We start from the raw sequence: 23,502 nt of genomic DNA, 5'->3' as shown, positions 1-23,502 counted from the left end.
AGCTCCTTCAAAGTCTTCCATGCATTCACAGCCCCAAGGATTTTAGAATGATTGAGGAATTTGACCATCAAGAATTTCTGTTCCAAATGACCTCATCTACACCTTCCAGATTCATGTGCAGATAAGAATTTTGCTAACTACTGGCCTCCCTCTGTCTCTAGCTGTTGAGACACAGCTCTAAGCAGTTTATACTTCTCAGAAAATACTAGTTTGCTTTTGAGAGAAAATGTATGTATTTTGAAATGAATTTTTAGGGGGCTCTAAATTCACAGATTAATGTGGAAACTGAATGAAATGAGATTATATGGAGAGCGGGAATGAGAAGGTGACATGGATTAGGGGGGAGAGAGAAAGATTTGCTCATTCTATATCCAGTACACTACAATAATGTCATTGCAAAAAGCTGGATAACATTTTGATCCTATGAGATCCAGGGCTCAGTAGCAACTAGTAAGATGACCCTGTTCATTCAAGGGTTTCTACTTAAGCAAACTGTGATGTCTGGTCTTTCTTTGCCAAACTCCATTTGCCTACCTCAGTGGCTGGGAACCAATGGGTGGGTCAGAAACCTATCACCCCACCCCAGAGGCTCAAATTTAACAGGTGGGTGGGCACTTGACTATCATGACTTCAAAGCACAGCTAAGCATAAAGGGCAGGTCCCCCAAAACTACTAGGGCACAGTCAACACACAGAAAATATCAAGCAATAATAATAATAATAATAAATTCCCCAGGGTCTCAAAGTCACACACTCTTTCCTGTCTCACATACATTTCATATTGTTATTTGAACTCAAAGAAGCTGTCAATTCACTGATCTCTCTGGTCAATCAGGTCTTCGAAGCAAGTGAGACCTGCAACAAAATGTTGCACATTCTAACAGGAGTGCTCCACTTCAGGGCCTCAGCCAGCCATGCCCTCCTTCCATCTGCTCCACCAAAACTGTTTTCCATTTCATCTTTTCCACTAACATTCAATATTTCATACAAAGCATGTTCAGCCCTTATTGGGCTGCGTTTTTTTGAGGGGTAGGTGTACTGTATTTATATTCGTACTACTGCAAACATTGATGGTTCTACCAGCATTCTGATATCTCCCTCTTGTTTCTCAGTCTCATTTTGGATCCATTTCTGTCTGCACTGACTGCACCAGTTCTCGTTTACAGGGAGCGATGGCATCTAAGCTATAATTGCATCTAACCACTGAAGAAGATAGAGAGGACCGATCTTTGTTAGGTGTTTTTTTTAAAGAAGAGAGATGTGGCCCTCGGGTTCGAGTCACTTCAGAAAATTAAAAGTATTGAATCAATAAAGCTCTGACATTTCTCTCTCGAAACACTGGAATCATGTCATTGATTCTGCTTCATAATGTAAAGGGGTCAAGCAGCATAAAGCATGGAGCCTGCGAGCCATCCATCAAGCACTAGTAATGCTGTTTTCATTCCACATGCTGCCCTGAATCCAGATTGTCTTGCCCTTGCAAAATGAGCTTGGAGATGGATGCTCCACCGCCGTGGCAATGAAAGGTAGACAATTTGCTAACCAGGTCTGCAGGATTGACGCTCCTCACCCAACAGAGGGTTAAATGTGGACAAGTTGCAGGATTTGGAGATTAAACTTAGAGGTTCAGTGGAAACAATCCTTTAAACAAAGTGGTGCCAAATGACAAATATTGCAACACTAAAGAATGAAAATTGCAGCTGGATGGGGTGGGGGTGGGGACTGTTGAAACCCCCAGATGAATGTGCACAGCTTGCTGAAAGCACTGCAGTTTTGGGGGTTGTCAGAGCCAGTGTGGTATAGTGCTTAAGAGCGGTAGACTCGTAATCTGGTGAACCGGGTACGCATCCCCACTCCTCCACATGCAGCTGCTGGGTGACCTTGGGCTAGTCACACTTCTTTGAAGTCTCTCAGCCCCACTCACCTCACAGAGTGTTTGTTGTGGGGGAGGAAGGGAAAGGAGAATGTTAGCCACTTTGAGACTCCTTAGGGTAGTGATAAAGCAGGATATCAAATCCAAACTCCTCCTCTTCTTCTTCTTCTTCTTCTTCTTCTTCTTCTTCTTCTTCTTCTTCTCTTCTCTTCTCAACATTCAATCTCATTCTTGCTATCAAGATATGTTGAAGCGATCCAAGAAACAACCTTATGTGAGGTGGCATTAAATAGAAATAATTACTCTGTGATTTCTAAGTTGCTCAAAGCACATTTGGATTCACTACCAGCTACTAGTGATGTGCTTTCCTAACGCCTGGATCCAGTACACTGTACCCAACAGAGGCCACAAACAAATGCCAAAAGTAGGGACGGGGAAACACGTGGACCTCTGGGATGTTGGACGATGGGAACTGTAGAACAGCATCACCTTTAGGTTTCCCATCCCTGGACTACCAAGGGAGAGTGGAGCAGTAATGAGGAATAATAGGACTTCCTTGAATTTCCACTCTCAAGTTTCTAAATATAGGGGTCCTGATCAGTGACAGCTCAAGAGATTTTACTGTCTGTACCAGAGCCCAAATGATGCACTCTCCACCACAACTTGAGCCAGCACTTTTAAAAGTGCTGCTGCACCATTTGGACATAAATTCCTGCCCTCATCTGTCCTCCCCCATGTGGTGCCGCCTGAAATGTGACCCGGAAACTACAACTTATCCAGAATGCGGCAGCTAGACTGGTGTCTGGGAGCGGCCTCCAAGACCACACAACACCGGTCTTGAAAGACCTACATTGGCTCCCAGTACATTTCTGAGCACAATTCGAAGTGTTGGTGCTGACCTTTAAATCCCTAAAATGGCCTCGGTCCAGTAACCTGAAGGAGCGTCTCCACCCCCATCATTCTGCCCGGACATAGAGGTCCAGCGCCGAGGGCCTTCTGGCGGTTCCCTCACTGCGTGAAGCCAAGTTACAGGGAACCAGGCAGAGGGCCTTCTCAGTAGTGGCACCCACCCTGTGGAATGCCCTCCCATCAGATGTCAAAGAGAACAACAACTACCAGACTTTTAGAAGACATCTGAAGGCAGCCCTGTTTAGGGAAGTTTTTAATGTTTGATGGACTACTGCATTTTAATATTTTGTTGGAAGCTGCCCAGAGTGGCTAGGGAAACCCAGCCAGATGGGTGGGGTATAAATAAATTATTATTATTATTATTATTATTATTATTATTATTATTATTATTATCATCATCATCATCATCATCATCATCATCATCATCTAAGGAAGCTGCTGGTGGTCAGCCTCAGGGATACTGAGATGGCTCAGTATGCAGTAGCTTCCTGTGTTCTTACAGGAGTTTAAGGTGTGGTTCAGAGTGTGCCTGCCAGGACAATAAAACAGATAAAATAAAATAGCTCCCTACCACCACCTGGTAAGCTTACTAGGGGGCTGCCAGGGGACTGGCACCATACTTGTCATCCTCTTTACGTGCATCTTTTACATGCCATCCTGGCTGCCATCCAGGCTACATTGTGCTCATGCCCCAAATCCCAAAGCCAGCCCATGGATTGGGAGCTCTTTAATTGGCATTATTGGCATTGTGGAAGTATTGGAATGTGCTTCACACATGTCCAACATCTCATTTACATCAGACCTGAACCGGTCTGCTTACTTTTCCCTTCACTTCTCTGTTCCCTGTAAGAACTTTTGGCTTACAACACACATGGGTTGAGGGCTGAGGGGTTTCTTTCTCTACAAAGGCCTGCTTTATGTTCTGTGCATGAAAATGTAGCCTCTTATAAATCACCCCTTTAAAGTCAGGAGGGGAGACTGAGTGAGCAAGAGTTAAAGTCAGAAAGAGAAATCTTTATGAAGTGGAGAGAGAGAAGGAAACACAAACTGAACAGAACCTCCCTCTCCCCCTCACACCCTACCCTGTGAAAAAATAAAACAATATGTGAAAGGAAGCTGTGGGAGTGATGGCTAGCAGCCAATCTCTGTTCAAATAAATTCAGTGCTCTCTGGAATTGGCAGATATCCAATAAAAACTCATTTTAATCTAAGACCACGAGTCTCCGATGCAAAGTGCTCCCGAGAGAGGCCACAGCAATGTGAAATATTATTCATCTACCTAATGACTGAGATAGACTGGAGAGGACTGATAAAGCTGCAGCAGTGGCCTCCAACTTTCCTTGTCCACTCTCAGCAAACAAACCAAGAGGCGGGAAATGAGGATAAACCCCAAAAGTAAACCACAGAAATCCATGGTCTCTCCAAGCGACGGAAAAGCTGGCTGCATGATACTGATGGAGCATTTTGCCCAAGCGCTAACAAAACCCCAAGGATCTTCAATGACACAACACCCCAGGTTTTGCGTTTTGGTTTTCTTCCCCAGTGCTCAAAGTTTGAGAGGGGAAATGATGGTGACTTCCATGGCCTGGAATGGAATGCTCCTAAAATGCAGACATTGCAGCTGAGCAAGACCACCAAGGAGGGGAGAGTCATAAGGAGAGGGATATTATGGCAAGCCAAAAACACTCACAGAAGGAAGAGATGGAAGGAGGTTTCGCCCATGCGGTCTTGGATCAGCTTTATTTGAAAAGGTCTCCAAAATGGAACACAAAATGTGCATTGGCTACAATGGGCATCTGGTTGCTTTCCCAAAATCTTTATTTCATTGTCTTTGTACAGGATACAAAAAGCACAGGTGAAGTCCAGGTGTGCCAGAGTTATTTGTGTAAACATCCACAGGCAATTAATCTTAAAGTAGAAGCATAGAAAGCTGCTCTATAGTGAATCAAAGCATTGGTCTGTGCAGCTGAATATCATCCATGCTGACTAACAACAGATCTCTGACGTTTCAGACTGGTGATATTTCTGGTCAGGGAGCTGTTTGTTTGTTTGTCTGTTTATTTAGTAAAAATTATATATATTAAGAACCTCAAAGTGGTTTCCAAAAAGATAAGGCAATAAAATCAATAAAACAATCTGAAGCTTGCTTTGGAAGGAGCTCTCCGTGGTCCTGACTATTTGGTGCTGAACCAGAAGCTTGTTTCACCTAGACAGAATATTTACTTCTATGGGCACCAGCTCAGAGCCAGAAATGGGCTAACAATAGAATTCCCATTCTCTTTTCAATTTCTAAGCATATTAACAAAACTAGGTTGTGTGGCCTTTTGTCTAGAATTCCAGTTTAAGCCAAAATCTGTAGTCATTGCAATCCAGACCTGTCTTTTAAAATTATTAGGAGGAGGAGTATTTATTTACTGGTTTTCGAGCCAAAGTGCCCTTTCCACCAGCTTACAGAGTTATTAAGACGCTAACACAGAGAAAATATGTTTAAGGTATTTTGTGGCAATGATTCCAGTTGGCACTATCTCAAGACACTCACGCCTTGCATTATAAGCAGTGCTAGATATCATTGAGAAGCCAATATTTAGATCCTGCCAGCATCTCTTTAAGAAAGATTGGCCATTTTTTGCATGTGAAATTCAAATTCCTGTGGTGCTCCATAATTACTTTAAAACTCGGGGGGGGGGGGAGAGAGAAGAACCAAAAACAATTATCTTGTCAACAATTCAGATGGGGATAAACAGCTATTTTACAACAAGTTTGTGCTCTGTGTATATTTTGATTTCATGGACCAAAATGGAAAGTTGACCTTATTTGAAAAAATAAGGCTACTTGGATTCTGTACTTTGGAGTCCTGTGGTGGCTTGCTGAGAAATCACTGAGTGGTACACAGCAAATAGACAGGAGTCAGAGCTGAGAGTTGAAACTAGGAAGGAGAGCTCAAGGGCAGAGAACAAACTGATACCCAGAGCCAGCAAAAACCATTGTTTCAAAGGCAAAGTCCCAGCCTAGACAGAAACCTAGACGTGGAGTTTCTGAGGAGGCGTTCACAAGTGAAGTTAGATTATCACTGGGCCTCTGACATGACACTTCTGAATGTCTGCAATCTCACATGTGTATTGAGGTTCATTTTATATTCATTTGGGACCCAGCTGGATAATAGATATGAATTCATATTTAATGCTCAATGATAAAATGCTGTGTTTTGCCAGGAAGCGTCCAGATTTTAAGTTTATTCTGGTTTTACATAATTTATTTTTTAACTTGCATAACATATTTTATTTCATTTTAATCATTTTCATATTTGTTACGGGTAATAATCTCATTTTTTTTAAGGGGCAAGTTACGATCTGCCAAGGAAACTCAGCATTCTAAATTTACTTGTGTTGTCGTTTCTGTCCAGGCTAATGTCTGTATCTGCTATATTGCCTTACATTTTCATAAATTCTGTTTTGTAATAGTCCAATGACTAGAAACGAATGATTCTGAACCTATTGAATGCTTGGGGAGTTGCTTCCTGTTCCCCTGTTCTCGAGTAGACACAGCCACATGGGCGGCTGCTTTGCCAACGCATCCTTTGATGTAGCACAAGTCAGCTGACTTGCAGAAGCATCAGGTGGGCAGCCTCAGGAAGAAGCAGAGAAAGCACTGCTCTGCTGCTGGGCTGAGCTAGGAAGCAGGTGTTGTAACCAGTTCATCTCAACATTTTCAAGCACTTACATTGCCCAAGGTTGGTAATTACCCAGCTTTGAATGTGAAATCTGCCCCACTGGTAATGCTTGGATGCATTACAAATCAAGCATCCTTTTCACTGCAAGGGATTTGGTGTGTTTTGTGGTGGGGAGGACACTGCCTTGTCTCTTAGAATATCTTTATTTGAATGATGTTGCTGGACTACAGCTCCCATCAGCTACAAAGCTACAATTCCTAGAATTGCCTGGGAAGAGGGGATAATTATTAATCTGCTCCAAAAATTGTAGCTCTGGGAGGGTAATCATAGAATCTTAAGAGTTGGTTATCTAGTGCAACCCCTTACAATGAAGGAATTTGAGCTAAAGCATCCATGACAGATGACCATCCAACCTCTGCTTAAAAACCTCCAAGGACCAGCTCTCGTGGGAGTCTGTTCCAGTGCCGAATAGCTCTTACTGTCAGAAAGTTAGGCGGAATCTCCTTTCTTGCAACTTGAAGCCATTGGTTTGAGTCCTACCCTCCAGAGCAGGAGAAAACAAGCATGCTCCCTCCTCCATGTGACGGCCCTTAAGATATCTGAAGATGGCTATCAGATCTCCTCTCAGTCTCCTCTTTTCCAGGGGCAAAACATACCCAGCTTCTTCAAGTGTTCCTCATAAGGCTTAGTTTCCAGACCCTTGATCAACTTGGTTGCCCTCCTCTGCGCACCTTCCAGCTTGTCAACAGCCTTCTTAAATTGTGGTGCCCAGAATGGGACACAGTATTCCAAGTGTGGTCTGGCTAAGGCAGAATAGAGTGGTGCTATTACTTCCCTTGATCTGGACACTTCTGTTGATGAAGTCTAGAATAGCATTGCTTTTTTTTTCTGCTGCTGCTGCAGCACACTGTTAACTCATGTTAAGCTTGTGGTCCACCAAGACCGCTAGATCCTCTTCACGTGTACTGCTAGTAAGCCCAGTGTCCCCCATCCTATATTCGTGCATCTGCTTCTTCCTGCCTAAGTGCAGAACCTTACTTTTGTCCCTACTGAAATTCATTTTGTTAGCTTGTGCCCAGTTCTCCAATCTGTTAAGGTCATTTTGAATTCTGATTCTGTCTTCTGCAGCATTAGCTACCCTCCCAGTTTGGTGTTATCTGCAAATTTGATTAGCATCCCATCAATTCTTTCCTCCAAGTCATTCATAAATATGTTAAACAAAAACAGGCCCAGGACAGAACCCTGCAGCACCCACTTGTCACTTTTTTCTGGGATGACGAGGAACCATTAATGAGTACTCTTTGGGTTTGGTCAGTCAATCATCTACAAACCCACCTAACAGTTACCTTGTTCAACCCATGTTTTACCAGCTTCCTCCCAAGAATATCATGGGAATATAATGATGTTCCCAAAATTCTGCCATGACGGTTTGAAATAGTATGTAACTTTAAATGCATGGCTCAGATGGGACATCTGTTATAGAATGCTCTCTCTGGAGAGACTCGCTTATCACCTTCTTTGTTTCCGCAACAGGTTAAGATCTGCTTTAAGTCTCACAGACCTTTAAAGTGAGAACTTCTCAATTCACTGAATGTTAGATGGACTGTATATTTTTACTGATGCTGGGTGCTTTTTCTATGATTTTTACACTGTCACTAAAAAATAAATAAATACTAGGCTGGTTCTTACTTTAATCCAGCAATTAATATTCTCTTTTGGTTGTTTTCTGAAGATTGCTGTTTTAATGTAAGCTGCCCAGAGAACAGTGAACTGAGTGGCATATCAAGGCTGTTATTAAATAAAGTAACGTTCAAGCAGCCTTGCCAATGCCAGCGTTATCCTTTGAAGGGGAGTTGAGCAAGATTGCCTGGAGGAGGCCTCTCTGAATAGCCTCACCACCTCCTCATCACTGCAGCTGATACCCATTCACTTACTCTGTCTCTCTGCACCCTAGCCACACTGCCACCTATTTTATTGGACTGGGGCTTTCGCCATCATGGGAAGCAGTAATCATTACCAGAGCTTCTTCTGGGTCAGAGGCAAGACAAGGCAAATCAGCACCTTGGACAGCTCCCAGTGAACCCTGCTGGCTGAAATAGGGAGGAAAGGGACATAAGAAGCCAATGGCCTCTCTGGTGCAGCATCCTATTCTCACAGGGGGCAATTAGATGCCCACAAGCAGGACCCAAACACAGGACCCCTCTGGCAGAGCTGCAGTCCATTTTTAAAGGACTTGTAGGCAATTGTGCAATTTCATGCTTCCGTGTGGTTGTGGAACAAGAAAGCCCACAGGAAAGTCCTCTTCAAACAGACAGTAAAGTCACAACCTTAGGCCAAAGCAGTGTAGAAGGTGCAGCCAGGGACTCCCTCTTGACTGGGGTGACCGAGGCATCATCTGAATCAAGAGTCCTCCATGGGCCAACACAGTGACCCTGAGGCAAAGGACAAGACACCATCCAAAAGGAGAGGCCAAGATGAGCAGAGGTTGCTGCTGCTCTTCCTTCTATTTGCCCCTGTTGCTGCTCACTCACTTGGAGAGGGGCAGGTTCACAGGCTGCAACCCTGAAGGGTTGCAGCAGCAGAGCTGGAAGGCTGGCACTGGGCTCCCTGCAGGGGTATAGGCCTCAGCAGTTGCCCAACAATGCCAATTTGGATGCCAACACTGCAAGTCCATTTAGAGAATGGTAGAAAAGGTGTGTGTGTGTGTGTGTGTGTGTGTGTGTGTGTGTCCCACCCCCATGCAAGAGTTTTCGAGTGATGCTCTTAATGGCCGAGCCAATTCCAAATTAATCTTGGGAGGGAAGCCACCCATGGCTAATCAGAAGCAAGAAAATTCTGCAATGCGGACTTTCCGTAAAATGCAGATTGGTGACATCACCCACTTGTTGTCATTTATGTATCGCCTAATACTGCTTCTTCGGTGAAAGCAAAACCTTTGTATCTAGACAGGCACTTAGCAGCTATGGATGAACAGAAGTTTCTGTAAATGGCACATTTAGCATGGTCTGAACCCCCCAGATAAAAGGCAGGTTAAAAGCCTTCTATAGTGATAAAGGTATATCACTGGAGATGCAATTTATCATCCTCGGCTGTCCTTGGTTCCATTTCTTGGGTCAGATGTCTTATCTCATGAAAATAATGGAGAAAGTATAAGGCTGCTGGATTTACAGCTATGGAAACCATCCATCGCACAATGACTGGAGCCCCTTTGCTGAAAATTACTCATTTGCTTACTTTGGACTGTCATTTTGCTTTCCCCCACAATAGCTCGTGAGTGCCAAATCCACATGACAATGGCAGTGAGCACAGTGTACTCAACATTTCCGTTGTGTTATTTAGTGTGCTATTCCACTATGCTGATATATGCTTTCGTTAACCCTCAAGACTGATGGCTAGCACACTCTCTACATGGGACCACTCCTGAAGATAAATCGATGCAGAAAGCAGCTCACCATCTCCTTATAGATCTTGGGAGATGGGAACACACACATAAGAAGCACAGAATTTTAGAGTAGGAAAGTGCCTTATAGGTCATCCAGTCCAACCCTTGACTCAATGCAAGAAACTCAGTCTGGCTTATGTCAGCTGTCAGGTATGCTTTCAGGCCCAATTCAAGTGGATGGAGTTAGGGATGAAAGCAGCATATAAAGGCTATTAATTAATAAATAAGCAACATTCAAGCAACAGTGCCAGGGTCAGAAAATAAAATAACAATGAAGACAAACCATTGCAACAATAAACTGCAGATTGTTTCTCACCGAGACACAAGTAATTATTCAATATTAGAGAAGAGAGTTAAGTTCACACATACTATTCAAAATTAACACAGTATTACACAATCCATAAGTTCTTCCAGACTTTCAGCACGGGTTTTGAATTTTCTGTTTTGTCTATATACATTACGAAACTTCATCAGTTGTAAGAACCTGAGAACATAAGGAGAGCCTGCTAGATCAGCCCTACGACCGATCCAGTCCAGCATCCCATTCTCACACTGGCCAACCAGATACACATGGGAAACCTGCAAACAGGACTTGGGCACAATAGCACATTCTCCCCTCCTATGGTTTCCAGCAACTGGTTTTCTGAATCATTACTACCTCTAGTTGTGGAGGCAGATCATAACCATCATGGCTACTCACCGTCAATAGCCCTCACCTCCATGAATTTGCCTAATCCTCTCTTAAAGACATCTAGGTTGGTGGTGTTCACTGCCTCTTGTGGGAGTGAGTTCCATAGTCTACCTATGTGCTGCACTAAGTCTGCTGTGAATACATATTTCTTCTTTTGGCCTTTACTCATGTGAGGTTGTTGGATTAGATTCTCTGTGAAGACCATTTCCCATATTTTACTGTACAATTTCAATAGAGAGATGCCTTGCAAATCATTTGAAAAACTAGCTACAGATGTCCATGCTGCAATTAATGGTCAGGACTTATATGACCAAAGGAGCATCACCTCCAAAAATAAGCCTGTCCATCTCTTAAGTCTGGCTGAACAGATTCACTTAAAGATCCCACTTCTGTCTAAGTCCCTGTAGAAGTTCTTAAAATGTAGACAAGAAAAGTAGACCACGTTAGGCTAGATGAACAAATAATCTGACCCAGCCACAATATATGACAACATCCTTTGCTCCTTATGCAGAAGACTACAAAGGTTATTCTCCAAATACAGCCATTATAGAATAGAACAAGGCATTTCATGTAGAGAAGAAACTAATTGCTAGCTGGGGAGAATAATTGCTTGGTGTGATGTTAAAATACCCAACTGTGTAAAGGTCAAATCCTGATGACCATTAAGTCACTTCCAGAGCAGCTCTGCTTTTTAAGACACGGTTTCCATCCAACCCCAGAAATTACCTGCATTGTCATTCCTAGATGTATGACCTTGGTGTTTTTCAAACCTTAATGCATGTATTGTTGGAACTATCTAAGCTTACCAAGCAATCCATGGAGCTTTGCACATGACTGCCAAGTCCTCTTCATTATTCATCACCAATCTCTCATATCTTTACATCATCTGCAAACTTTAATGCAGCAGCAAATTGCTCCAGATGCTTGTCAAAAACTATATATGTATATTAGAATAGAGCATAAGACCTGTTCCTTCTAACCAGGTTATGATTCAGTCTTCCCCACCCCGGTGCCCTTCAGATATTTTGGAAAACAACTGCCAACATAGTCTGACTCAGAAAAAGGCATTTTCCTATGTGTTTGTTTGCTGTGATAGACCTATTCATACTTATTGGAGAATCCCTTGACCTCACTTTGTAAAATAATACTTTCCCTCTTCTTCCCTTGGTATTCAGGTGTGTATGTGTATATACATTTCATTATTTGTTTTATTTTCTGTTGAAAGCCTCCCAGAGTAGCTGGGGTGACCCAGTCAGATAGGCAGGGTATAAGTAATGTTGTTGTTGTTGTTGTTGTTGTTGTTGACACATACACATTTAGTTGGCCAACTGAACAAATGGACTATGGTTCATGAAAGCTGGTGCCAAATGCATTTCTTAGTCTACAAAATGCCACAAGACTCTTTCTTGTTCCAACTCACCATGAGGAAGATCAGATGTCAGGTGGGGCATGAGGTAGCTCCGGGTCAGCTGCCAATCAAAGTCATCCTCAACACCTTGGCTATACTCACACTGGTTTAAGTCCCCGTCTTCTTCAAAAGTACAGCCAGCTGTGGGATAGAGACAAAAAGAAACATTGGGGTGAAGGACAGCATATTTTTCCCAGAAAGAGAGACACAAAACAAATCTTAAGAGGACACAGAAAACATCAGAGAAAGCACACAAAGGACACAATCGATAGGTATTTCCACCGTTGAAATCCATCCTGCCTCACAGCTCTCGTTTCAAAGAGCTGAAGGAGAACTTGTAGGTCATCTAGCGCAAATGCAGGAAATCCAGATTTAGAGCACTGCCAACAGTTGGCTGCCCAGTCTCCACCTGAGATCTACTGCTGGAAGCTGTGTGGCTCTGAATACCGGTTGTAAGGAACTACAAATGGGAAGAGTGCTGTTGCACACACTCCCAGCTTGTGGGCTTCCTAAAGGCATCTGGGTTGCCACTGTGAAAACAGGATGCAGGACTAAATGGGCCTTTGGCCTGATCCAGCAAGCCCCTTACATACACAGGGACACGGGGAGGCGGCAGTGGCAGTGGAGAGTGTCAGAGCCATCAGCATGCAAGTTAAGGGCATCTCAGTGTGATGCCAGCGCTTCATAATTATTTCCTTGCATGGCTCATCCCAACTTCTTTTATCACTTCAATTAGCAAAGCCACCTCACCTGTCACCACTGACAGAACAGAAAATAACAACTTGGACAAAAGAGAATTTGCAAATGCTCTCCTTGCTCTCCCACCCCGTTTCCCCAAATTTAAGTTTTCCCTGCTAGTATGAAACTTGTAAAAACCCCAGGAGTCCCATCAGGTTCTAGACTCATCAAGATATTTAAAATCAAAACAGGATTCAGCACAGCTAAACACTGATTAAAGGGGTGGGTATTGTAGGGCCACAAGATGTGGGGTGGGGGGAAGCAGGGAAGAGTAAAATGGTCTATATCTGGCACATATATAATGCAAATTGTTTGGACTGCTATATAAAGGACACTTGCTATGGAATAAGCTCCACTGAACATAGTAGCCCGGCTCCCCATAACACTAAGCCAAAGCATGGTTAGGTATAAACCACAAGCTACAAAAAATGTTTGTTCTTGGGCATTACCTACATAGTATATTTAAAGCACTATGGTGCCACTGTAACAGTCATGGCTTTCCCCAAAGAGTCCTGGGAACTGCCATTGTTTTAAGGGTGTGGGGAGTCTTAGGACAGGCATAAGCAAACTCGGCCCTCCAGATGTTTTGGGACTACAACTCCCACCATCCCTAGCTAACAGGACCAGTGGTCAGGGATGATGGGAGTTGTGGTCCCAAAACATCTGGAGGGCCGAGTTTGCTTATTGCCTGCTTTAGGAGATTCCTATTCCCCTCACAGAGCTCTGTGAGAGAAACAGTGGTCTCCTAACAACTCTCAGCATTTTAACACACTACAACAGATTCCCAGGATTCTTTTGGGCAATGTCTGCTTAAAGGGGAATGGCACTGCTTTATAGTGTAGATGTGGCCTTAGGTTACCTCTTGTAGCATGTCCAGGGGTGAGAAATCACAAGGCCAGTTTCAGACATAAAGCTAGCTCAACACACAGCTTAGATCCAGACAGCACAGCAGCAGGCTGGCCAGGGGAAGAGCAAAGAAGTGATTATTTTTTGCTGTGAATACCTGCCTGCTAATTCATCCATGCTTAGCCATGCTTTGGCTAATCACTGCATGCAAATGGAACTAGCAGGACTTAAGTTTGCACAGAGGACTGTGCAGTTCTCTACTTCTGCCAGCCTGATATACTTTTTGCTACATCACTATGCAGCAATGCTGCCTCAACCACTCTGTAATTGGATGGTTTTGCATCATGCAAAGCAGCAACTGATATTAGCAGACAGGCATGGTTGTTTTGAAGCACATTTCCCTTCCCTGTCCCAACTGATAGCCCACACCTATCAACATGCTAGCCAGCTACTGAAATCCATGCATGTTGACTGGTCTCACTTCTACTAGGATCATTTCAATGGTGCTCCATCTGGAGAATTTTACAGGACAGGACGACATTTAATGGGCTGAAAGCACCAACCACCCAAAGGTCTTGTTAAATGGGATACAGAGCCTTTAATGGATGAAGGTAGGGCTGACAGATGTCTCATATTTTAGGGGACTGTATTTTATTCCAGAATGTGTCATCTCTACAGAACCTTACTGATTCTCACCTCCCCAATCCCTGCCCCAGGCTGCTCAGCCAACACAGGCAAGATGGCTTATTTGAGAGCATCTTTTTGATCTGACTCACCTAGAGAACTGGACCAAAACCAAAACAAAAAGAGCTAAGAGCAGACAATGTTGCTGCATTCTAGCACTTTGGTGAAATGGGGCTCAGGAGCCACTACTAAGCATCGATGCAGAGCTTTACATTTGCAATGAGCTTTACAGTGTTTGAGAATGTGTGCTTATCCCTCTGCATGGAAGCCTAATGTTATCTCCGCACCCCCCTCCCAGAGGTTATGGTGGTCATTTTATAATGCCATTTCAGTAAATCAGAGCATGCTTTGAGAGGGTTGTGCATGAACTGTATCTGTGTGCGCACTGCATATCTGGGAGCTTTCAAATTGGAGGAAGGAGGTGCCAAAAGGCGTGACATTGCCCACCAGATTTCAAATAGAGCAAACAACTGCATGGAGGCTGTCTATCAATGGCTACTAGACCTAGGAAGCTGCCTTTGGTCTATCTATTCCATGCACCCTGCAGATTTTTATTGTTGGGCTACAACTCACATCAGACCCTCCCACTGTGGTCAACCATCAGGTAAGATGCCAGCTGTAGTCCAAGACAACTGGAAGGTAGCAGGTTGGGGAAGACTGATCTACTCTGACTGGCTGTGACTCTCAAGGATCTCTGGCATAGGTAAATGCTGTTTGGGCTTTTCATAGAAAATGTAAAGCATAAAATCAGAAAAGATCTCCCATACCATGAGGTGCTGCCGAGTGTTGCTCACTGCAATGGGAAGCTTCCTCGCAAGAGCATTTTTAAAATGCATTTAAGAACATTACCAATAAAGAAATGACTGCAACTTTTTTAAGGAGGGGGATAATGCCTGTAGCAATCTGCAAGGTGGAAGGTTTTATTGCTCATCCTCAGCCTTGCAGAATAAAGTCATTCCCAAATCCATCAAAGCCCTCTTCCCACAAGCTCGGAGTTCAGCAGCCGGGCTATGCTGTTCCATGCAGTGATCATATTGTGTACACACACACACACACACACACACACACCATCTTCTATTGCCTAAGACCTCAGGATGCCAAGCCTTGAAGGCTCTGGGGTTCGACGTAAGTGTGTCTCTGTGTGTGTGTGTGTGTGTGTGTGTGTGTGTGTGTGTAGCCTGTTAACTGGCACAGCCCAGCTTGTTGAGTGCTGACCTATTGTTCCATTAAAGCCACAGATTACAAGCAGGGCAGTGCTTCAGCAATAATTAATGCTGGCCCCCTGAGCCAACGGGAGCAGGCATATTAAGAAAGCTCTGAGCAAGCAGAATGAGCAAAGGCAAATGGCCCCTGAGCAGTCCAGGCAGAACCTATTTATTATTTTGTTACTTGTTTAACAATCTCTTTCCCCTTCCCATCCCCAAGTCACACTGGTCAACTCTGCTCCCCCAAGGTCCTTTGCTGCAGTTTTAAAAAGATGCACCACCAGTTCAATATCTCCACGAGGCAATTAGCAGGCTGTTCTCCAACCCTGATGCAGCTTTGCGGCTAAAAAGAAGCAGCAAGAAATCAAGAATTGGGTGGCCAAGTGTCCCAACCTTAAAAGAGGGCAGTGCTCTATCTGGGTTGTTTGGCTGCATTCACATGGCAGGTGATTCCATTTCCCCAATGTTGCCCTACCTGTTAGTTTATGTGCTATATTCGAGCTTTCACCTAACAGAAAAGCCATGTAAAGCTACAATACAGTGTGCTTAGTGCTTATTTCCATGTTATTTTATGAGACAATTAAGAGCAGCAGTGGGGAATTAGTCGCTCGCAATATGTTGTTCAACTCCAATCAGCCCTGGCCAGCTGTTCTGTTTCAGGCAGCGGTCCCTGCTGGGGAAAGGGGTCTAGGCCCAGGCCTGTCCCAGCTGGATCCCTGGAGCAAAATACTACAGTGGTGCCTCGCAAGACGAAAAGAATCCGTTCCGCGAGTCTCTTCGTCTAGCGTTTTTTTCGTCTTGTGAAGCAAGCCCATTGACGGCTTAGCGGATTAGTGCTATTAGCGCTATTAGCGGCTTTTAGCGGCTTATCGACTTAGCGGATAAGCGGCTTAGCAAAAGGGGGGGGAGGAGAAAAAAACCGCAGGAACTTGCAAGACATTTTCATCTTGCAAAGCAAGCCCAAAGGAAATTCGTTTTGCGAAGCACCTCCAAAACGGAAAACTCTTTCGTCTATCGAGTTTTCTGTCTTGCGAGGCATTCGTCTTGCGGGGCACCACTGTACTCAAGTCAATATCCAGGATCTGCTGAGCAGAGTTAGGTCAGCCCAGACTCAAATTCCTCAAAGGCAGGTCAGCAAAGAGTTAAATTCCAAGGTACAACAAAGTGTCAGCTTCCAGGTTGGGTCAGGAAAGGGGGCCACCCACATGCAAAGAGAAGTCTCATGTTGCTCCAGCAAGCTGCATACACAGACTAAGCCTTAAATAGGGTTTGGGCTTCAGGCTGTTGGCTCCACCCTCACAATGAATTAGGCTTTCGCTCTAAAAGAGGAGCCACTTGCTCTAGAAACTTTTGTCTACAGCCACGGGGAAGCAACTGTGGAGTGTGCTGGGTTTGAAGCTGGTGTCCTCAAAGTTTGAGGATGGTCTGTTCTTTCTGCTGATCAAAATTTTGAAGAAGGAAGAGCACTGAGGTGTGTTTCCAAGGTCAAATCCTGATCTAAGATACCATCTCTCTCTGGGGTCTGTTCTATAGAAGCACTGGGCCCACCCATGATCTAGAGGTCACCTTCTGAATGCAATTTATATATATATATATATATATATATATATATATATGCTTTCGTAGATTTTCACGGGTACAGGAATGCAGGTTTTGGTGTCCTCGGGTGTCTTCCCGTGTAAAAGTTGGGGTGTCTAGGCGACGTTTCGACGAGGTCTCACTCGTCATCTTCAGGCTGGTGCTTTCGGCTTCTTGTTACTGGAATATGCACACACACATACACACATACACACACCCACACACCACATCTGACTGGGTTTCCTCAGCCACTCTGTAGGCTCCCAACATAATATTAAAAACATGACAAAACATCAAACATTAAAAACTTTCCTAAACAGGGTTGCCTTCAGATGTCTTCAAAAGTCAGATAGTTGTTTATTTCATTGACATCTGATGGGAGGGCGTTCCACAGGGTGGGTGCCACTACCGAGAAGGCCCTCTGCCTGGTTCCCTGTAACCTCACTTCTTGCAGGGAGGGAACCGCCAGAAGGCCCTCAGAGCTGGACCTCAGTGTCCAGGCTGAACGATGGGGGTGGAGACGCTCCTTCAGATATACTGGGCCGAGGCCGTTTATAAAGGTCAGCACCAACACTTTGAATTGTGCTCAGAAACGTACTAGGAGCTGCTTTCTTGAGCAAAGGTAACACAAAGGTGAGGCCAGCTTGTGCTATTCTTCTTTACTAGACTCTTCACATACACACCCCAAGAACAGCTGACCCAGCAATGTATTCAACGTTCAGTTCTGTCCATCTGCCAAGTCTGCAGAGCTGGGAGCTGTGACTTTGCTCCAGACGGCCCCAATCAAAGCGACCTAGCCCTGCGGAGAGGATGGCGCAGGCAACTGGGTATGTTCCAGCCAACAGTCTATTAATTACTTATTGGCTTCTGTTGCTCTGTGCGTCAGGCAGCTATTTTGAAAACACACATATCCATGCAAAGTCCCCTTATGCCCTAAAATGGCTTGCAAGAAGGAACAGCTTGAAGTAAGGCAGAATGGAAGTGCATAAGTACATTCACTCATGGGAGGACAAGGCAGTTCTTAGAATCATAGATTCCCTGCAATGAAGGAAACACAGCTAAAGAATCCCTGGCACTTGGACATCCAACTTCTGTTGAGAAACCTTCAATGAAGGAGAGAGTCCACCACCTTCTGAGGTAGTTTGTTCAGCTGTCAAACAGCTCTTACCATCAGAAAGTTCTTCCTAATGTTTAGTTAGTCTCTCCTTTCTTATAATGTGAATCCATTGGTTCAGATTCTTGTGAGGATACCCAGAGCTTACAGGGTTAACAGCTCAAGGGAAATGATGTCCTGTCATTGGGGTGTGTTTGTACTTTGTTATGTGAACAGTTTTTACTTTCTGTTTTGGCTGCGACAGGAGAAGCATCATGTCTTCGCTATCTCCTGGTTGTTGTTTTGCTGCTGTACAATAAAGCTTTGTAGAATAGAAGCAGCTGTTGTATGAGAGTTTTACTGCATGGCTGAGATTCCGTCCACACAGGCTGTGCAAGATACTCTGCTGTAGCTGGGAGAAGAAGGTTGGCACAGTGGAAGTGGACTGGACGCCACAAGAGTCCTGCTGTTCGCAGCCTTGACAGACTCTCACCGGAACAATCCTGCCCTCCAGAGCAAGAGAAAACAAGCTTGCTCCATCTTCCACGGGACAGCCCTTCAGATATTTGATGATCGCTATCCTATCACCCCCCAGTCTTCTCTTCTCAGGCTAATCATACCAATTTCCCTCAACCATTCCTCATGAGGCTTGGTTTGCATCCCCAATGACAGTGAAGAGATCTTGCTACAGTCAGCAGAGGAACAAAGCTTAACACCCAGTGGCGTGGCGTGGGTTATCAGCACCTGGGGCAAGGCAAGTAATTTGCACCCCCTAACCCATGAATTTGCACCCCCTAACCCGTGGATTTCCCTAACACCCAGATGTTGCGCCCGGTGCGGCCGCCCCCCCCTGCACCCCCCACGCTACGCCACTGTTAACACCAGGGCAGAATATGGAATTGCTGCAACAGGAATAGTGTCTCTGAGCCCCTGCTCCTTCATTCTACAGTGGTGCCTCGGGTTACAGACGCTTCAGGTTACAGACGCTTCAGGTTACAGACGCTTCAGGTTACAGACCCTGCTAACCCAGAAATAGTACCTCAGATTAAGACCTTTGCTTCAGGATGAGAACACAAACTGTGGTGGTGGTAGCGGGAGGCCCCATTAGCTAAAGTGGTACCTCAGGTTAAGAACAGTTTCAAGTTAAGAACGGACCTCCAGAACGAATTAGGTTCTTAACCAGAGGTACCACTGTATTATCTTAAAAAGCAGAGACATCACCTTGCCAACAAAGGTCTGTATAGTTAAAGCCATGGTTTTCCCAGTAGTGATGTATGGAAGTGAGAGCTGGACCATAAAGAAGGCTGATCACCAAAGAATTGATGCTTTTGAATTATGGTGCTGGAGGAGACTCTTGAGAGTCCCATGGACTGCAAGAAGATCAAACGTATCCATTCTTAAGGAAATCAGCCCTGAGTGCTCACTGGAAGGACAGATCCTGAAGCTGAGGCTCCAATACTTTGGCCACCTCATGAGAAGACCCTGATGTTGGGAAAGATGGAGGGCACCAGGAGAAGGGGATGACAGAGAACGAGATGGTTGGACAGTGTTCTCACAGCTACAAACATGAGCCTGATCAAACTGCAGGAGGCAGTGGAAGACAGGAGTGCCTGGTGTGCTCTGGTCCATGGGGTCATGAAGTCAGACACAACTAAATGACTAAACAACAACCACTGTATTCCATTCCACACATACATAAATACCAACTTTAGCAAGTAGGAACTCAAATTTTATTTCTTCCACACCTGCTGAAGAGAATGGCATGCCAAAGCCATCTCTCCCTCTCCATGCAGCTTGGCAAAATATAGAAAGATAGATTCCTCGTTTCACATTCTTGGAATGGATAACCGCTCATTCCCCTAGGAAGCAGCTCCCTCTCTTCCTCCTTCACTCACCCCTATGTTGCAAGTCATTTGCTTGCTTGATGCGAAACCGAGAATATTTATTTCCACCTCTCAAGCGATTTGGGATAAAGGAGCCAAGCAAGTTCAGACAAACAGTACAGTGCAGTCATCTCAAATGCCAGGCCATTTGTCATTTTACAACTTATTCTAATAGAGCCAGGGCTATTAATACAATGGCTGGGGTTGTGTGTGTGTTGGGGGAAGCAGCCACAATTTATTTCAAAGCCAGTAAAAGCACTTTTGGGAGTGGGGGGTGGCTGGCTATGGGAAGTGAAACAGACGGCTGGATATTTGACACAGCAGAGCCAGCAGTTCAGGTTTCCATCCCGCTAAAATTAGAATTATTCTGTTCCACAGACGAAGCCATAGAATCATGAAGGCAGACCTCATTTAATACACAAACGCACCAAGAATGCACACACAACCAAATATATTCTGCATCAAGGGTGAGCAACATCTTGTCAGTTGAGAATAGGGGCGGACAATTCTGGCAATTTTGGTCTTTCTTCTTCTTCTTCTTCTTCTTCTTCTTCTTCTTCTTCTTCTTCTTCTTCTTCTTCTTCTTCTTTTGTTTGTTACTCCAGTCTTAAATTCAGTTCTCCACATTTCCAGGTCGGTTATTTTATACTTATATTTATATTTATTTAGAAAAATGTCCTCTTAAAAATTGGTCAGCTTTTTAGTGTGAATTTCTCCTAATAGGCACATTTTCGCATGCATTTTTGCCTAATGCATGCATTTTCTCAAAGCAAATTTCTGTAATGTAATGCATTTTGTACGTCATTCTCACTAATGCATACATTTATGTGCGCACTTTAGCCTAGTAGATGCATTTCCTAACACACTGCTTGGCTGAAGAGCTGCATTTAAAAAATCAGAGAAGCATAAATTCCAGTTGTCTTTGTTTGTGTATTGTTTCAGAAAGTACAAATTAGGTACATGCACCTTTAACTACAAACTGAATTGGATTCCTGCTCCCATCCTAAAATAGGGGCCACATTCCCTCAGGAATAATCTGTTGGGGGGTGAGGCTCAGGCCATAAATGGGTGGAGTTTAAACCAGCAATGGGTGGGGCCAGAGCCAAAAATGGGTGTGCCACCCCTTTCCCCTTTATTTCTAACCTCCTGTAGTATCCTGGGAAAAGGGAATGGCTGGCTGAAAGCCTAAACAGGAGCATTCCACACTGGAACATTTTGTTAGGCAGTTATTTTCAATGGAAGGGAAACAATTTTTTAAAAATGCAGAAAACAATGTAATTATTTATGTAGAGCAGGGTTTCCCAAACTTGGGTCTCCAGCTGTTGTTGGACTACAACTCCCATCAAACATGGGACCTTTTGCATAATAAACCATTGCACTCTTAATAGTAGTCTCGGCATCAGCAAGAAGTTTTCCTCCACCCACAGGGCCCAGCTAGCTTGCAAGAAGAAGCATGAAAATGGAAATCAAAATTGTTAAATGCACGGTAGCACAATTCAAGGCACAGTCTTTGAAAGGGCTTTGTCTAGCTAAGCGTAATGCCTCCCTCCTCCCTCTTTCAGCGTTTCGGATAGGATTAGAGGCGGGAACGTCTGTCAGGAATATTAACATGACTAACAGCCACACGCTGAGCAAAGCTACTCAGACCTCAATCTTCCTAAGCAAGGCCCCCTGCCAGCTGGACGCCACCTTCGGTGCAATTTGTGAAGCACTGTGACTTAGAAAGTACTCGTTTTTAGGCTTCGGGAATGAAAAATGAATAACCTTAAGCTGTAGCACGCAAGCCCGTCCAGGTTAACTGGAAAGAAGCACCATGCCCAGGTGATAAGTCCAACTGACAACGTTGCCTCTATGACTTTGATTGCATTTTTGTCCTCTGCTTAATCAGGGAGCAAGCCCCATTGAATTCCATATGAGGACTGTCAGGGAACTGCCATCGGAGAGTCAGGTGGTGGAAGGGCTCAAGGAGGCTAGGAAAGCTTCGGATGCTGAGGAAGGAACCAGTAGGGGGAGAGGGAGAGTTCCTGCAGAAACTCAGGCGGAGGAATGGCTCCAAGATGCTTCCAGTGAGAACAGCGGGGAGGGCTCAGGAGCTCCGCTGGGGACGCCTACTCCGCGCAGGAAACTGTCACACAGAGAATCCAGAAGGAGAGTTTCCGTCAAGGAACTCTTATGTTGGCGTAAATTCCGGAAGCGCCCACTGACGGATTCTGCCAGCGATTGAGGTAGCCATGCACCCATGGCTCCGCGGACTGGGAGAGTTTAGAAACTGATGGCAAAGTTTTGAGGGCTTAAACGCTTACGCATGAGCAGCCCCCTTTTCCCATTACAGCAATCCGTCAGTCTTTGACGCTGCTTGTGTGAAGTAGAGGCATCATGAGCAACCCAACCGGAGCCGGAGGAGCAGGAGGAGCTGGAGGGGGACCAACTCTGGAGGAGAGAAACAGAGCTTTGGAGCACCAGCTGGCACTGCTATCGGCGTGGCTCGAGGAAAGGAGGGCGCAGGATGCACAGGAGAAACCCACCCCCATCGCAAGGAAGGTACCGGGGTTGGTACAGAAATTCAGGGGTGACCCAAGGAGCTACCAAGCCTTTAAGACAGAGATGCAGTATGCACTGAACCTGCAGTTCGATGACTTTGCCGATGAGGAATCGAGAGTGGCTTTTGTGATTGGGCACCTCGAGGGGGGGCTAGAGATTGGGTGAGGCCCCTGATGGCATTGAATAATGACGCCTTAAAAGACTTGAGAAAATTCTTTATTGCGATGGACTTGATGTTTTCCAGCCAGATTGAACAGGGGGTGGTACGCAGACACTTAATGGCGTGCAAACAGGGAAATCAATCCGTCCGAGAGTATTGGACACAGTTTACCATGATTATACATAAATTGGGGTGGGACCTGTCTTCGGACCCGATACATATTCTGTTTGAAGTAGGCCTAGCCCCAGCGGTGAAAGATGAGCTTTCCCGCGCGCCCCGTCCGGAGTCCATGGATCAGCTGACCAAGGCGGTGCTTGCGATTGGAGCGCGCCAGGAGGCGAGAGCTCTGGAGAAGCGGGAAGGGAGAGGAGAGCGTTGGAATGATTTCCGCATTCCTGAGATGCCGGCGCAACCTTCCCCGCCAGTGGAACCGATGGAGATTGGAGGGGCGAGCGCGCGCGGAACTTCAAATGTTAACGAAGGGCGGAAGAAGGAGGGGAAGAGCGCCAAAAAATGTTTCCTCTGTCAACAGCCAGGACATTTTGCCAGGGTCTGCCCGCAAAGGAAGGGATGGCAAGGAATGGTGGGGGCTGTGGGGAGTGAGAAGGAGGGGGTTAAGGAGCAGGTAAAAGCCAACGCCTGGCTGCCAGCGACAGGGCACAGCAGTCAGGCCAAGGATCAGTGAACGTGCCCAAGCCTGAACCCCCAAGAGCTGCTCTCGTCATAGAGGTGCTGCTAGAGCTACTGTGCTGGTCCCGGGGGGAAGGTACCGTGATCGTAGT

General features: G+C 45.1%; 1 protein-coding gene across 7 annotated transcripts in view; it reads right to left on the bottom strand.

The window, feature by feature from the left end:
- The window catches only part of PTPRU (protein tyrosine phosphatase receptor type U), a 369,964-nt gene that overhangs the window by 201,662 nt on the left and 144,800 nt on the right, over positions 1–23,502 (bottom strand). For all 7 annotated transcript variants that reach the window (XM_083750621.1, XM_083750620.1, XM_083750615.1 and 4 more), the window contains exon 2: positions 12,005–12,133. In XM_083750621.1, the coding sequence (XP_083606747.1) occupies positions 12,005–12,133 (129 nt within the window). The remainder of the gene's footprint in view (positions 1–12,004; positions 12,134–23,502) is intronic.

This window comes from Podarcis gaigeae (assembly GCF_964106915.1).
Source record: "Podarcis gaigeae genome assembly, chromosome: 8".
Taxonomy (NCBI): domain Eukaryota; kingdom Metazoa; phylum Chordata; class Lepidosauria; order Squamata; family Lacertidae; genus Podarcis; species Podarcis gaigeae.
This window is presented reverse-complemented; position numbering and strand designations above follow the sequence as displayed.